The sequence below is a fragment of the Neofelis nebulosa genome, chromosome 10, assembly GCF_028018385.1.
Source record: "Neofelis nebulosa isolate mNeoNeb1 chromosome 10, mNeoNeb1.pri, whole genome shotgun sequence".
Lineage (NCBI taxonomy): Eukaryota > Metazoa > Chordata > Mammalia > Carnivora > Felidae > Neofelis > Neofelis nebulosa.
Window position 1 is genome coordinate 65,969,760 of NC_080791.1, and position 17,157 is coordinate 65,986,916.

A 17,157-nucleotide genomic window follows, 5' to 3' on the forward strand; every position below is an offset into this window, starting at 1 on the left:
GCTCTGCTTTCTGTGTGTTGGTCTCTTCTCTTCACCTCTCCTTTATTCTACTTTAAAAAAGGAAATACAGGGGCGCCTGGGTGGCTCAGTCGGTTGAGCGTCCGACTTCAGCTCAGGTCACGATCTCGCGGTCCGTGAGTTCGAGCCCCGCGTCAGGCTCTGTGCTGAGTGCTCAGAGCCTGGAGCCTGTTTCAGATTCTGTGTCTCCCTCTCTCTCTGACCCTCCCCCGTTCATGCTCTGTCTCAAAAATAAATAAACGTTAAAAAAAAAATTTAAAAAAAAAATAAAAATAAAAAAGGAAATACATGACTAACTTAGGAAATCTCTTGTTATAGCAACCTTGACCTCTGTAAGTTATCAAAGATGCCTAAGGTAAGCTATCAGGATTTGAGTTTTGCTTCAGTTAGGAGTCTGGGATTCAGAGCAGAGAACCCTTTATACAATGACCATAAGAGAATCTGCACAGAATTGACAGACTGGTAGAGGAAAATAAAAATAAAATAAAAATTAGTTTGAGGCACCTGGGTGGCTCAATCGGTTAGGCTTCTGACTTCGGCTCAGGTCATGATCTCATGGTTCGTGAGTCCCACAATGGGCTCTGTGCTGACAGCTCAGAGCCTAGAACCTGCTTTGGATTCTATGTCTCCCTCTCTTTCTGCCTCTCCCCTGCTCACGCTCTATCTCTCTTTCCTTCAAAAATAAATAAACCTTAAAAAAAAAAACTCGGGGCTGCCTGGGTGGCTCAGTCGGTTGAGCATCTGACTTCGGCTCAGGTCATGATCTCACAGCTCGAGAGTTCAAGCCCGTGTCGGGCTCTGTGCTGTCAGCTCAGAGCCTGGAGCCTGCTTCAGATTCTGTGTCTCCCTCTCTGTCTGCTCCTGACCCACTCATATTCTGTCTCTGTCTCTCTCAAAAATAAACATTAAAAATAAACAAATAAATAAATAAATAAATACCTCTGGATGGTTTTTAAATAAATAAATAAATAAATAAATAAATAAAAATTAAAAAAATAAAAAATAAATAACTCGTATTGGCTCTCTGTTTGAACCTGGCTCATCAAACTTTTTACAGCCACTTCATCTCTGGAAAGAAATAGCCTTTTTTTTTTTTTTTTTTTAATATAAGATATCCTTCTTAGCCAGCATGCATATGTAAATAAAAACTACAATGAGGTATCTTCACACCCACCAGGATGCCCATAATCAACAATGAGGTATCTTCACACCCACCAGGATGCCCATAATCAAAAATAAAGATAATAAGTGTTGGTGAAGACATGGAGAAAGTAGAATCTTCATACACTGCTAGTGGGAATGTAAACTGGTATAGTTGGTCTGGAAAACAGTCTGGCAATTTCTCAAAAGGTTAAACAGATGCCGTATGACCCAACAATTCCACTCACAGGTATATACCCAAGAGAAATGCAAATATATGTCCACACAAAAACAAGTACACAAATGTGGGGCACTTGGATGGCTTAGTTGGTAGAGCATATAACTCTTGATCTCAGAGTTGTGAGTTCAAGCCCCACACTGGGTGTGGGCCCTACTGAAATTAATTAATTAAAAAAAAATTTATACAAATGTTCACAGCATTATTCATAGTGATCAAAAACCATAAACAACTCAAATGTCCATCAACTGATGGATAAATAAAACATGGTATATTCATACAGCAGGATATTATTCAGCCATAAAAAGAAATAACATACCAATACATGCTACAACATGGATTAACCTTAAAAATGTACTAAATGAAAAAAGCCAGTCACAGAAGACCATATATGACTTCATTTATATGAAATGCCCAGAATAGGCAAATCTATAGATACCAAAAGTAGATTAGTGGTTGGCTAGGACTGAGAGAAAGTTGGAAGGAAATGGGGGGTGACTGTTAATGGGTATGGGCCTTGGGTGGGGAGGAGCACCAGTGATAAATAACTGACTACACTCATGATTGAGCAACTCTGTGAATATACTAAAAAATTACTCAATTATATATATATATATATTTTTTTTTTTTTTTTTAAGTTTAAGTAATCTCTACATCCAACATGAAGCTCAAACTCCCGACCCAGAGATGAAGAGCTGCATGCACTTCCAACTGAGCCAGCCAGGGATCCCTCAGTTGTACACTTTAAATAAGTGAATTATATGGTAGATGAATTATATCTCAGTGAAGTTGTTTATATATATGTTAAGGAGAGAGAACATAACGCATACAAGTGATAAAACAAAACAAATGGAGCAAAATGTTAATCAGTGAATCTGGAAAAAGGATATGTTGAAGATCTTTCTACTATTCATGTGAATGTTCAGTGTGAAATTATATGAAAAGAAAAAGCTAAAAAAAAATAAGATATCTCTCATGAGAATCACACACAGTATTCTTTCTTAACATAAAACAGAAACCAGGGCACCTGGGTGGCTCAGTCGGTTGAGCGTCTGACTTCAGCTCAGGTCATGATCTCGTGGTCTGTGAGTTCGAGCCCTACATAGGGCTCTGTGCTGACAGCTCAGAGCCTGGAGCCTGCTTCGGATTCTGTGTCTCCCTCTCTCTCTGCCCCTATCCCACTCATGCTCTGTCTCTCTCTCTCTCTCTCTGTCAAAAATAAACATTAAAAAAAAAAATGAAACAGAAACCTGTACTAGAAAAACTGACATAATGTCTGCTCCTGCCCCTGCCAAACAAATATTTTACTTGTCTTTTTATTTGTCCCCTCTACTCAATGGATTGCTTCAAAGCATCACTCAAGTAGCAGAAAAGAAGAATGAAATGTGGCAAGGGAGAAAAATATTCTTTCTCAGGTCCTCAGTTTCTTCATCTGTAAAATCATAAGGTTATATAATCTCTTGAAGAGTGCTTCCATGTTTGACATGCCATGATTCTTAATGTTCTAAATTCATTGCTCAATATGGTTAAGGAGGAGTATGATCTCACCAGGCCTCTGACCTTCCTAGTCAGTAAACATTTTTTCCTCTCTTCAAACGGTGACATTAAGAGATGATTTCAGTGTATTCTCAGTGTTCTAAATAGGCTCATACAGGATACTGGCCAGTCTCCTTTCTATATTCCCAAGCCCTTCTCCTCAATTCTTGGCAGGATACTGGCCAGTCTCATTTCTATATTCCCAAGCCCTTCTCAATTCTTGGCAAAGTCCTTTGCTCAGAGCCTGGGACAACTGGAGTAGTGGATGCAAGAACCAAGAAAACTTACATCTCAACGCTGGGCACAGGTAGTTCAGAGGAACTTAAAAAAGGTAAAAAACAGGTCGCAAGTATTCTGGAATCTTAATTCTCACTCAGAAACAGGGAAAGTAAACTCAGGAATCCTATCTCATGGTAAGCCTTCTCCTGCAGTCAGTGGTGGTGACCATAAGAAGAAAAGGGAGAAACAAAGATGCCCAGGACACCCATCCATCAAAGGATAAGAGTGGGAATGGACTCTACTGCCATCTGCCTCCCCACTTAGGCTGGGCCAACAGTAATGAAAACGTAGATTGAAAGCAATTCTTACAGATTTGCTTATCTATCCGACAAGCTCAAAAAGCCAACAAGCAGATACTATTTCCTAAAGTTGGCTAGACTTAGAATTCATTCATTGATTACCTTCCTCTCTTCACAACCCAAAATACTTCCTCAACTAACCAGAAAGAAAACAATTTTCTTACCTTCCTCAGTTCCCTGCACAACAAGTAACTAAATGACTTGCCTAAATACTTAAATCTGCAAAAAAGGGGAAGAGGTGACAGGGAGAGACTCCTATAAAATCCAATGATTTGAGTTTATATTCAACACAGCAAGCTCTATGGTTATTGTTGCAACCAGAGATTGAATCTAAGCTCTCTGCTTATTGTTGCAACCAGAGAATGAATCTTAATCCTTCTCCACAAAACTAAGGAACACTGAATGTCTTTGATTTGCTTGTTCAGGATTCACTTTTTTAAAAGCATAGAAGCTATGTGAGGTATAGAACTTAATTTGCCTGGAGAGAACATAGACTCCTCATACCTCCCTAAAGAACCTGGGTACAGTTCACAATTTACTATAGTTTCACTTACTATGACATCATCAGTTTGGGAGCTATAAGGCTCGCTAAGGAGAGAAAATACACCCTGGAGAGTCTAATACTGACCTGCATAGAGCTATTTGTATTCTGTTTTATTTTATTCAGATTCCCTCTGGGTAGTCCAGATTCCCCTACCAACTCACCAGAAATGAAATGAAGGAAAAAAGAAATCCTTCAATCAGTGCCTATTCGAACAAAGGCCACCTACTGAATAAATGGTCTTGGCATTCCACTACTGCAACCACATTTAAAAAGACAAAAAAATACCCTTCCTTCACACATTTTATACAATTGATCGCCTTTTCTTTATTCTCCCAAGCTTTCACAGGGACATAATTTTAGCTTGCTGAAAAAACAGATAATTAACAGATATTCGCTAAAAGAAAAGTAACGTTTTTGAGGGTCTACTTGATGAGATCCTTTTTATTTACTTTACCTGTTTTATACATGAAGATGCCAGCAGTTACCTAAATTGCCGCTAGTCACCAAGATAGCCAATGTATTGCAGAGGGGGAATGATTAACCGCAAAATCCATGCTCTAACAAATCACTTCCCGGCTTCATTCTTATGCTTTATCATTTGCAAACCATTCTCTTTATTTTCTAAAATCAAGTTTCTATATAATTTAATAGACACTCAAAAGCACAGTATAAAAATAACACTTGTTTATTCCACCACTTTAAAGTTTCTTTCACTGGAGACAACTTTGTTATTTTTATTCTTTCTCAACATGTTTGCGTTTTCTAAAGACCCAGCCAGGCAGAGATGCAGCTTAGTGTAAGGAGCACTGAACCAAAAGTCAGCCAATTAAGTAACAGGATGTAGGCTCTACTGCCCTTCCTGGGGCTCATTTTCCTCTCTGAGGTCCCTCCCCACTCCAACATCATGAACTGAATTCCAACAACTACATCATAAAGTCAAAAATTTAATAAATACGAAACAGAGATGAAAAATTAGCATCTTTATTATAAGAATTTAAAGACCTAAAAGAGTGAACTTGAAACACTAAAGCAACCCCAACAAAAGGCCTAGTATTAACGGCATTACTGCTTCATGATATTCTTTTCCATCTGCTATAAATTTGAGAAAATAATATTTGTTTTGACCTTGGTAAAAGTCATCAATTTATCATGTTTTTTAAAAGATGATCTATTTTTGTCACTTGAAGTATGCACCTAATTTTTTTTTTTTTCATAAGAAACATAGAAATTTTTCTGGTGACAAAAATAAACAAACGGGTGCCTGGGTGGCTCAGTCAGTTGAGCCTCCAACGTTGGCTCAGGTCATGATCTCACTGTTGGTGAGTTCAAGCCCCTCATCAGGCTCTGTGCTCACAGCTCAGAACCTGGAGCCTGCTTCAGATTCTGTGTCTTCCTCTCTCTCTGCCCCTCCCCCGCTCGCGTTCTGTCTCTCTCAAAAATAAATAACATAAAAAAATTTTTTTAATTAAAAAAAAATTAAAAAATAAACCAACAACCCTGCCCCATTATCTCTGAAACAAAGTAAAATTAGTCAACAGCATAATCTCAGGAAACTTAAGTGAATACATCATGACAGAGCACTGGAAAGGGGGTATCCCCTCTCAAGTCAGGATGACAACAACAAACCTCCACTCACATGACACCTACAAACTGGACACTCCAGACAAAAACTTTTTCAAAACTGTTGCAATTCAAAGGCTCCAATGACAGTGCAGTGGAATTCATGGGGATTTTACAATTATGACATTCTTCTGCAATTCTTACCAAATCTGATCTGGGCCCCATCTTTGCTCCCCTACCACTTCCTCTTTGAAAGATGACTTGAGAAGCCTAACGACCCAACCCAGACTCTCCCACTAGGTTGCTGCGCTTTTATTCACAAATGACACTGATCTCATAAAAGGCCACCAATTACTTTTCATAAAAAGAGGCACAGCCTCGGGGTACAGGACCTTCTAGAACTAAGAGAGTTCTTACCCTTCTTCGTGTGGCTCAACTTCACTTCATGGCTCAACTTTACTTCACGTCCTATCAAACAGGGGGCCCATCCCAGGGCTGGTTTTGAGGAACTGACTTCTTGGGAAGGGGCCAGAAAAACTCACCAAGTTTCTGTTTTGCTCTCCTTGGTTTTTTTAAAAGTCTGGGTAGAACTTACTTGCACTAATCGTGAAATACCTTCTTCCCTCACCTAACGGGTGTTCGAGAACAAGCTTACCTTTATCTTGTACTAAGTCAGTCTACCTTCACCAGACAGATCACACAACGCTTCCCTCTCCTCCTCGTCCCCTACTACAGGACAACGCGCAGAGAAGCAGAGGGGCCGTTCGGACACCTCGCGGCTCAAAGCCTCTAACCTCGCTTCCCCACCTCCAGCCCGATGCCCCCTTCCTCCGCGCCAGCCGTGGGTCCTGCGGACCGGCCCTCGCCCAGATCCCGGGACAAAGCGGGGAGGTTTCCTCGAGGGTCCCGGGCCGCAGTGGGCGCAGGGAGGCAGCACGGGGCTCCGCGCGCACTCACCCGACAGCTCGTCCGGCTCCAGCCCGGTCTCGGTGTCCAGCCCGCAGATGACAAAGTAGTCGGCGAAACGACTGGGCGCCGAGCCCCCTCCGCCGCCGCCGCCGCCGCTCATGGCGCCGGGGCCGAGCCGGGCCGGGCCGTGCGGAGTGCGGAGCCCCCGCACCAGGGCGCCCGCCCGTCCGCCCTCAGGCTGCCCCTCCCGCCGCCGCCGCTACCGCGGCTCGGGCCGCCGCCCCCGGCCCTGGCCCGGTCCCCGCGGCCGCCGCGGCTGCCGTGACGGGTCAGGGGGGCACCGGGCCGCCCCGCGCCGCATCCTGGACGCCTTCCTTTCTGCGCCGCCGCCGCTGCCGCCCGCCGAGAGCGCCGCGACCCGAGCGAGCTTGGAGAAGGGCGGAAAGCGCTGAGGAGAGAGCCCCCACCGCGACCCCCTCCCGCCGCGCCTGCGCAGGCGCCGTCGGGGAGGGGGGCGGGAGCCTGGCGGAAAGGATGACGTGATGCTCTTCGGGCCCGGAGGGCGGCAGCTTCCCAGGCGGCAGCCGCAGCGCCGCCGGCCACTGCCGGGTCGCCGGCAACCGCTACCTTCTACAGGCTGCGACTCCTTTTGAGAGGATAAGGAGGTGAGGGATGAGTGGGCGTATCCTGCAGAGCCGAGAGCCTGGCCCACGTTCTGTCCCCCCACCTATTCCTCCTACTTGGCGGTCCAGACGTCTCCTTAACCGGCCCTGTCACAGGAATGGGGTCGCAAGACTGAGCTCAACACCCCACCTGGTCCCATCTCCAGACTAGACCTAGACCCCAGATAGCGTCTTCTCCCTGCCCCTGCTCCCTGGCTTCCGTGCCCTGCCCTTTCCTCGGGCAGGAGAGCTGAAGATGCCCCCTCTTGGTGGAGATGGATCAGCCAGTCCAGTATTTACCCTTGTTTTACAAATGGGGAAAACTAAGGCTCAGAAAGAAGCAAAGACTTCCCCCCAACTTTATATAGAGTCTAAGAGACAAAACCCGGACTAGAATCCTGGGCTCGCTGCCAGCTCCCAACTCCCTCACCCACCACCTCATCCAGGCCTTTTCCCATGCACCAGTCTGTCCTCATCTCTCTCCTAGGTCCTCCAGAGGCCCCGGCCACTTAGGAGCTCCCTTTCTACTTATGAGAAATCTCAGATCCATCTCTGAGCTGGTCCTCCTGAGAAAAAGTGGGGGATGAGGAGGAGAGAAACTTGCTTCTTGCTCCTTGTCTTGGGACCCTCTGATTTGGTTCCCGTAGAAGGTAGGCAGGAAACTGGAGATCAGAAGCCAGGAAGGTAATATAGTATCTTGGTTACCACCATGGGCTCTAGAAACAGAATGCTCAAATTTGAATCCTGACTTTGTCATTTACTATGTGACCTTGGGCACTCTCCAGGTGCCAGCCATCATGTTTTTGTGAAGATTACATAAGATAAATGTGCAAACAGGTAAAATGGTCATAATAGTGCCTGGAACATAAAAAGCACTCCATAATTATTATAAATTATTATTATTCCAGCAAAAGGTTTGATCTGGCAGGCTGCTACTAAGAACTCTGGAAGGCAGCTGGTTTCCCCAAGGACTAACCCTGGGTTCTCTCCTGGGTTCTCTCCTGGGTACTTCTCTCAAGCATTGGTTGCCTTGGGGAGGGTGGCCTGGAGGTCACAACCAACATCACTGGGAACCATAGCACCTGCCCCTCCCTGTATGTAACCTGGCTGAACTGAGGGGACAAAAAGTGGGGAGGAGAAAGTAGCTTCACAAAGTTAATTCAGGATGATATGAATAATCCTCCCCCATCCTGTATGTTGGAGACACAGACAGTAGAGGGGGATTAGGGAGCTAAATAATTACAAGGCATCTGGGCATCTCCCCAGGTTGGGAGATGGTCAGGGAAGGTTTCCAGAAGGAGGTATAATGTGACCTGAGTTCCAGAGGATCAAAAGGAACTTCTCAGGTAAAAAGGGAGAGAAAGAAGATGTTTCAGGAAGCATGGGCAACAACAGGGAGTGACAGATTAAAATGGTACATTCAGGCAACAGCAAGTAATTCATTTTAATGGGAAATGGAGAATTAAAGGAGGATGAAACCAGGGAAAGAGAAGAGGGACAGAGCAGGAAAGTCTTCAAATGCCAGGCTAGAGAATTTACTCTGTGAAGTGTGTGTGAGGAATGGTAACTTAGAGGAATTTAAGCTGAAGAATGACAAGATCTGACTGACATCTTAAAATGATTACTGAGGGCGATATGGAAAAAGAGACTTGAAAAAAAGCTTAAATGTCCTCAGTTTAAAAGTCCAGAGACTTTTGGGGCTCCTGGATGGTTCAGTTGGTTAGGAGTTGGTGAGTTGGTCAGTTTGAGCCCCGCGTCAAGCTCTGTGCTGACAGTTCAGAGCCTGGAGCCTGCTTCGGATTCTGTGTCTCCTTCTCTCTCTGCCCCTTCCCAGCTTGCGTGCTCTCTCTAGTCCAGAGACTTTTTATCCAATGCATCCAAGACAATCAGGTGCTGGGAGATCTCTCACACCAAGTCAACTCATAAAACACAAATTCGAAACAAAACCCCAACTGTATTAATTTGCCTTGGGAAATGTAACTGCTCAGAGGCCCAGAATACTCAATTGTAAAGTGATCTCCTTCCCAATAGGAAATATGTTTGGCAGAGTGATTGCTTCTATTGAGAGTCAGAGAGAAAACAAAGCTGGATGTTCTTTAGATTTAGTGTTTAAATCCCCACTCCTGCTTTTACTAGCTGTGTGAACTGAGGCACATCAATTAACCTCTCTGGAGTAAGAATAATCATTCTTAACCTTTTTCACAAGATTGATTTGAAGATTATTAAATTAATTTTTAAAAATCAATGAAAAAAGGAATTTCAGATATCTGGGACATAATACATTCTTAATAAGTAGCATTCCAGGGCACCCATTTCATAATGAAGGACATTAGAGAGAGCAAGTGAACATGTAAGGGAAGGTAATTCCAGGAAAAGGCAGGAGGCAGAAGTGTGCCTGGAGTGTTCAAGGAGCTATAAGAAGCCTAAGGTGGCTGGGAAGGGTTGGGGTGGGAAGAGCGGTAGAAGATGGTAAAAGTTGTGGAGTTACCTTGTAGCTCAAAAAATCATGTTTCCCCTTAACACAGTGTGTGGCATTGTCCCTAGGAAACAACTGTCTGCTCATGGCAACATTTCGCAGTCCCACTTGCATCTAGATGTGGCCATGTGACTAGTTCTTACCAATGGAATATGTGCAGGAATTTATGTGTGTCACTGCTGGGTCAGTGTATTTAAGAAGTAAATGAGGCTTCAGTCTCTCTTGTAGGCTTTTCACCAGCTAGAAGAATTCTGAGGTTCTAAGGAAAGGTGAAACAGATGTGGAGCCTAGATCTCTGAATCAAGCATGTAGAGGAAAGGCTCCAGAACAAAAATCAACTTGAGATGTATTAAGAAGTTATAAATGTCATGAACAAAAGTTTAAATCTTCTAAAGATAATATTAACAAATACATTTCTAACCTCTGGGTAGGGACTTTGTAAACAAGTTACAGAAAGCACTATCCATAATATAAAAGATTGAGGGGCACCTGGGTGGCTCAGTCAGTTGAGTATCTGACTCCTGATTTCTACTCAGGTCATGATCCCAGGGTTGTGGGATCGAGCCCCTTGTTGGGCTCTGCACTGAGCATGGAGACTGCTTGTGATTCTCTCTCTCCCTCTGCCCCTCTCCCCCATTCGCGTTCTCTCCAAATAAATAAACTTTATATATATCTCCAAGGCACTGTTTTAAGCACTTTATGTATATTAACTCTGCCTAGAACTTGTCCCTGAACTCAAGATTTGTATATCTAACTGACTTCTTAACATCTCAGTTTGGAGGTCTAAAAGGCATTTCATATTCCAAATTGTATTTCTGATTTGTCTCCATGATGCTGCCCCTTCCACACTCTTTCCCCATATAAGCAAATGGAAACCCCATTCTTTCAGCTCATGCAAAAACCTTACACTCATTCTTGATTTCTCTCTCTCTCTCTCTCTCCACACACACATTAGAAAGTTCTCTCAGTAACAGAAAATAATGATTAAAGCATAGCACAATGCTTTCTAACTTATAATCCCTTTAAAATTGTCTGGCTCAGAAAATTATAAAAGGAAACTGAAAAAAGAACAAGCTACTGAAAGTGTGAAACATTCTGGTTATATGAAATCCAAAAAATTACTAAGCATATTTCAAAAATACTTTGGAACTTTATAAGTTACCTCTACTTTTAATGAATGTTGCTAGATAATGATATCAGTAGTGGAAAAACTGGGAAATAAAAACAAATTCACATTGAACAAAACACAATGATATATACAATGAATGTAATAAATCCCTCATTTTAATATAAAAAATATACCATTTCTTTTTTTATTTTTTTTATTTATTTTATTTATTTTTTTAATGTTTATTTATTTTTGAGACAGGGAGAGACAGCATGAATGGGGGAGGGTCAGAGAGAGAGGGAGACACAGAATCTGAAACAGGCTCCAGGCTCTGAGCTGTCAGCACAGAGCCCGACGCGGGGCTCGAACTCACAGACCGTGAGATCATGACCTGAGCCGAAGTCGGACGCTTAACTGACTGAGCCACCCAGGAGCCCCGAATATACCATTTTTATTAATAAATCAGTTCTTTTTGCTTGATATATATCTATTTAATAATTTATTTTTTTTAGGTAAGTTCTGTGCCCAATATGGGGCTTGAACTCATGACCCCAAAATCAAGAGTCACATGCTCTACTGACTGAACTAGCCAGGCACACCTCAACAAGTATTTTAAACTAGTTTGAAGGGTGGGAATGCAAGCTGGTGCAGCCACTCTGGAGAACAGTATGGAGGTTCCTCAAAAAACTAAAAACAGAACTACCCTACGACCCAGCAATTGCACTACTAGGCATTTATCCAAGGGATACAGGTGTGCTGTTTCGAAGGGACACATGTACCCGCATGTTTATAGCAGCACTATCAACAATAGCCAAAGTATGGAAAGATAGATGGATATTGGTTAAAGAAGATGTGGTATATGTATATACATATATACATATATATATATATATATGTATATATGTATATACATATATATATATGTATATATATATATGCACATGGAAAGATAGATGGATATTGGTTAAAGAAGATGTGGTATATATATATACATATATATATATATGTATATATATATATATGCATATATATATATATATGTATATATATATATATATATATATATATATATATGCACAATGGAGTACTACTCGGCAATCAAAAAGAAGGAAATCTTGCCATTTGCAACTACGTGGATGGAACTGGAGGGTATTATGCTAAGTGAAATTAGTCAGTCAGAGAAAGACAAAAATCATATGATTTCACTCATATGAGGACTTTAAGAGACAAAACAGATGAACATAGGGAAGGGAAATAAAAATAATATAAAAACAGGGAGGGGGACAAAACAGAAGAGACTCATAAATATGGAGAACAAACTGAGGGTTACTGGAGGGGTTGTGGGAGGGGGGATGGGCTAAATGGGTAAGGGGAATTAAGGAATCTACTCCTGAAATCATTGTTTCACTATATGCTAACTAATTTGGATGTAATTAAAAAATAAAAAAATACTTTAAAAAATTTTCTAAAAGTAAAAAATTTAAAAAAAAGAGAATTCCTGCAAAAAAAAAAAAAACAGTTTGAAGGGACACCAAATTATTTGCCTTTTTATTACTCCCTTGAATGTTGGCTCTGCCCTGAAGGAATGTAGGAACAGCAGGGCTGTACCTTGTGAGCCTGTAGCCTGAAAAAGCAATAGCAAAGTAAAGGGGAAGGAGGATATGATCACAACAGATCAGCCCAACAACAGAGCCAAACCCTGCTTTGAAGGATGGAATGAGGTCATTGGTGTATCTTGGATCATATATATGATGGATCATATTTAGATAGATAGAGAGATAAGTAAATATATATATCATAATATGTAGCAACAAAAACAAAACCAATGTGTAACAATCCAAATATCCAGCTATAGGGGACAAGTCAAAGAAACTACAGTTTGTGCAAAAAATTGAAGTATTTTCTAAAACAAAAAAATAAAAAGAAGGAAAGATAAAAAAAGGAGACACATTGTGTACTGATGTGGAAAAATATCCAAGATACACTGTTAATGTAAAAAGCAAGTGCAAAACAGTGTGTATAATAGCTAAAATGTGAAAGCAACCCAAATGTCCATCCATGAATGAATGGATAGCTGAAATGTAGTATATATACACAATGGAATGTTTTTCAGCCTTAAAAAGAAGGAAAAGAAGACACATGCTACAACATGGATGAACTTTGAGGACATTACACTAGATGAAATAAGCCTGTCACAAAAAGACAAATACTATATGATTCCACTTACTTGAGTTACCTAGACTAGTCAAAATCCTAGGGACTTGAAAGTGGAATGGTGGTTGCCAGGGGAGAGAAGAATGAGTGAGAAGTCATTATTGAATGGGTATAGAGTTCCCATTTTGCAAGATGAAAAGAGTTTTAGAGATGGACGGTGGTGATGGTTACACATTATAAATGTACTTAATACCACTGAACTGTACACTTAAACATTATTAATATGGTAAATTTTATGTTACGTACATTTATTTTGCCACAAATTTTTAAATTGAGAAAAATCCCACATTTGGAAAAATAATGGAATTTCAAGGTAACTCATCTTTATTTAGTTAGTTGTTCTGAACTTACTTCCTGGACACTAGTTTTTAAAAATGAAAAAGTAAGTGTGCCTGGGTGGCTCAGTCAGTTGAGCATCTGACTTCAGCTCAGGTCATGATCTCGCAGCTCATGGGTTTGAGCCCTGTGTCGGGCTCTGTGCTGACAGCTCAGAGCCTGGGGCCTGCTTCAGATTCTGTGTCTCCCCTCTCTCTCTGACCCTTACACACTCGCGTTTATTTTTGAGAGAGAAAGAGAGACAGAGTATGAGCAGGGTAAGGGCAGGGAGAGTGGGAGACCTAGAATCCAAAGCAGGCTCCAGGCCCTAAGCTGTCAGCACAGAGCCCAATGGGGGGGCTCAAACCCCTGAACCACCAAGATCATGACCTGAGCCGAAATTGGATGCTTAACCGACTGAGCCACCCAGGCGCCCCATCAGAGAATTTTTTTTTTAATGTAGAGAAAATAAACTCATGTATTGAAAGACAGCTTTTTATTTCTTTTTGACAGTTGAGAAATACATATTTATTCTGATACTTCTGACCAGTTGTGCAACTAATCTAGGACAAATTACCAAATAAATTTTACATTATTTCTTCAGGACTGGAGTTTTTCAATGGCTTCAGATTTGGGATCTTCAAATGTGAAGTTAGGGAACGTATTCATGTCTGCTTTACCATACATTTGGTTAAGTTTTGAAAAACTCCCTCTCCGGCTCTTGCTGGTACTCTGGGCCAATATCAACACGTCCTCCAGATGTCTGTGCTTAGTTCTGTATTCTCTAATCCTATCGATGAAAAGTTTCTGTACAGGATCAAGTTCCTTAGTAAATGCTGCTGCTATAATACCAATGTTCCTCCTCAAATGGACTGAGACTGTGAACCTAATGACCGAGGAAAACCTGAAGAGCCTCTGCTATGGACAGGAAACTTCTCGGGGGAGGTCTGCGACCAGAAGGCTCTAGGTGAGACAGACGAAAGACAGCTCTTACTAGAACTGAAAATTCTGTCAATAATTGAAAATTACCTTACAGACACTTATGCTAAGATAGCACTTCTTAGTTGATGTGAAAGGGATCAGTTTCCTGATTTATAAATTTTACCGCTAGGATTTTTGGTGCAATAAATATTGATATTATAATATATTCCTATAATAATATGGGTCTCTGAAATCAGACTCTCCAGGTTCAAATCTCAACTTTACCATTTATAAAATCTGTAATTTTAGGTAAATTTTTTAACCCCTCTATGCCTCGATTGCCTCCTCTGTAAAATAGAGATATTACTGGCTTACATGTTTGCTGCATTAATTAAATGAGATGAAACATGTAAGAAAAAGAAGGGTGTATAATATGTTAGTGTCTGTGTAAAAAAGAGAAAATAAAAGAACTATGTACTTTCTTTCTTGTATACACATAATACTATTTTTGGAAAAATAAGACATTATTAAAGTTGGTTACTCCTAGGGAAGGAAACTGAATGGCTGGGATAAGAAATAGAAGGGAAACGTTTCATCTTATATTGTTTTGTACTTTTTGAGTTTTAAACCATTTTAATGTATCATCTCTTCAAAAATAAATAATATTAAAACTTTTTAAATGCCATCCCCTTTCTCCGGTCTCTCCTACTCACACAAGATTAATGTGCCATCCATGTAACTCTGGTCATGCTAAATTGCTAGTAGGATACTAACTCTTTCTAGTGTGACCGTTAAGGCTCTCTTTGATCCAGGCTCAACCCACCCATCCTATTATTCTTCCAAGAATCTCCCTTCACACTATCTATATCTCTAGTCAAGCCTTACTGTTCTCTATTTTCCAAGCGGCCACCCTCCTTGGGACCAAAGTGTCCATTACCCATCCCCCCTCAGAATTTGGAAAGTCCAAAGTGAACCACATGTTTATAGCTCCTGCCCTGCACCTCCTTTCCCACCTCATTTTCTCTGATTTGTGTCAGCAAACATGTATAAAACCTTCTCCCTGACCCTCCCTGATAACACCCCTAGCAGTTCAGGCTTTAGAACGGGGCCCTGCTGCTCCAACTGAGACTTGTAATTCCAAAAGGAAAAGCTATGTGGGTCCAAAAATCACTGGGTCAATGGTCTTTGTCCACAAAAAACTCAGGGAACAGGGGCATCCCCACCTTCTCCTTCTAAGCTAGGCCTGTCCTGGGCCCAAAGGGAAAAGCAAGTTGTGGGACACTGTGCCAGGCAAATATGAGGACCCTCTGCTGGCCTGACATACTAGATAGGCAAGAAGGTTGGGACAACCTCCCTAACCTTTTCATCTATACATTCTTGCCTTGGTTCTATGTAGAACCTCTGAAAAGGAGGTAGGGCCAATGTTGGATTCTAAGCTAATACCAGATTAATTGTCCTCCTTCACTTATTGACCCCATTCAGGGCTGAGCTCATGCCCTGCCTCTTATAAGGGTCTTCCACTGAGAACTCCCAGAGCCCTCCCCGTCTCACCACACAGGGCCTTGATACCAGCTACTCAGTTTCCTTCCCCCAAAGCAATCAATGTTCACAATGCTTTGTTTATCCTTCCAGAAATAGTCTATGGCCTATACTAGCAGGGGCACTTCCTCTAGCAAGTCCGGAATTAACTTGACTCCACCCAAGTAGAACCTGCCCATTCCCCAGCTCACAGCTGAGGAGTATTCAAGAAAGATCAGCTGATGAACCCACAGGTGCTCAAAATGCTCTCCAATGCTCAGAGAAGAGTTCACCATGTGCAAAATTCACCATGTGCACCATCCTATTGATGATCCAGAGAAATGTAAGCTTTACAATATGGGCTTTCTTAAGACTAGAGACACAAATTCAGCTAGATATAGACTGATACCCTCACAGCCATCTCTGGCAGCCAGCTGCTTCTGCACAGTGATCCACGTCTACAAAAGAAGTCACACAGGCTTTACTTTCCCATGCCCTATCGTCCCACCAGCCCCCAATATCTCATTCATAATGAGCATCAGGCTCGTTCTGTCTCTCAATGACACAAACTCCCTGAATTGGTTGAAAATTAGAAATCACCCTTTAGCTACCATAACCTATAGCAAGAGAGAAGCCCCAAGGAAGAGTCAGAATCAAGCAGCATCTGATGTCTTCCGGCATGGGGAAGTATGAAGTTGAGCAACAGGAAGAGCAAATTGCAGATAATGTCCACACATGTTGCAACTTTCCCAGAAGTCGTTCATCAGCACATGCATGTGCATGTCTATGTACATGTCTGAGTTTATATGTCAGTGAACATTTGTGCATAGGGTTGATCATGTATATGTATGTATTTATGTATATTAGAGATATTTTTGTGTATGTGCACATGTAAATAACTGTGTGTTGTGTGTACCTGAGGAGGTTAAGGCAGGGCAGAGTGGCAAAAAAAGGTAAGTATAGGGTAACTTTGCCTCTTGACAAACCCAGGAGTGACTCACTGGTGGTCTACTCCTCCCCTCAATCCTCCTAGGTTGAGGACTCTTTTGAGAGTCTGGGTACATGGCCTTATACGTGCTGTTGCCAGCCCTCTCTCTTGGACTGTGAACACAGTGGCCTCGCTATTCCCATCAACTTGAGGGCTAAGAACTTCCTGGGAAAGGCCAGATGGTCTAGTGAGGGAAGTGAAAGGCCCTTGGACAAGATCCCAAAAGGAAGATATATTTAACTGTGGCTGAACTCTCAAAAATTTCTTTGGGGGTGATGGAATTGTAATACAACTTGATTGTGATGGAGGTTACATAATTGTTTCTATTTGTCATATCTCATGAAACCATACACTAAAAAGGGTTAATTTAACTATATGTAAATGATACCTTAATAAAAAATGGGAAAACACATATAGAATTGATAATTGAAT

The 17,157-nt window shown here is 41.8% G+C and overlaps 1 protein-coding gene and 1 pseudogene across 6 annotated transcripts in view; both read right to left on the minus strand.

Moving 5' to 3' along the window:
• DENND5A (DENN domain containing 5A) overlaps positions 1-7,018 on the minus strand; it is a 122,136-nt gene extending 115,118 nt beyond the window's left edge. For 3 of the 6 annotated variants that reach the window (XM_058688184.1, XM_058688188.1, XM_058688182.1), the window contains exon 1: positions 6,572-7,018. In XM_058688184.1, coding sequence (XP_058544167.1) covers positions 6,572-6,683 — 112 coding nt within the window. In that variant the 5' untranslated portion in view covers positions 6,684-7,018. The remainder of the gene's footprint in view (positions 1-6,571) is intronic. The other 3 variants (XM_058688187.1, XM_058688186.1, XM_058688183.1) reach the window with 2 other exon arrangements.
• A 6,766-nt stretch (positions 7,019-13,784) lies between these two features.
• Positions 13,785-16,033, minus strand: LOC131486614 (ATP synthase-coupling factor 6, mitochondrial-like; annotated as a pseudogene).
• Positions 16,034-17,157: the final 1,124 nt, after the last annotated feature.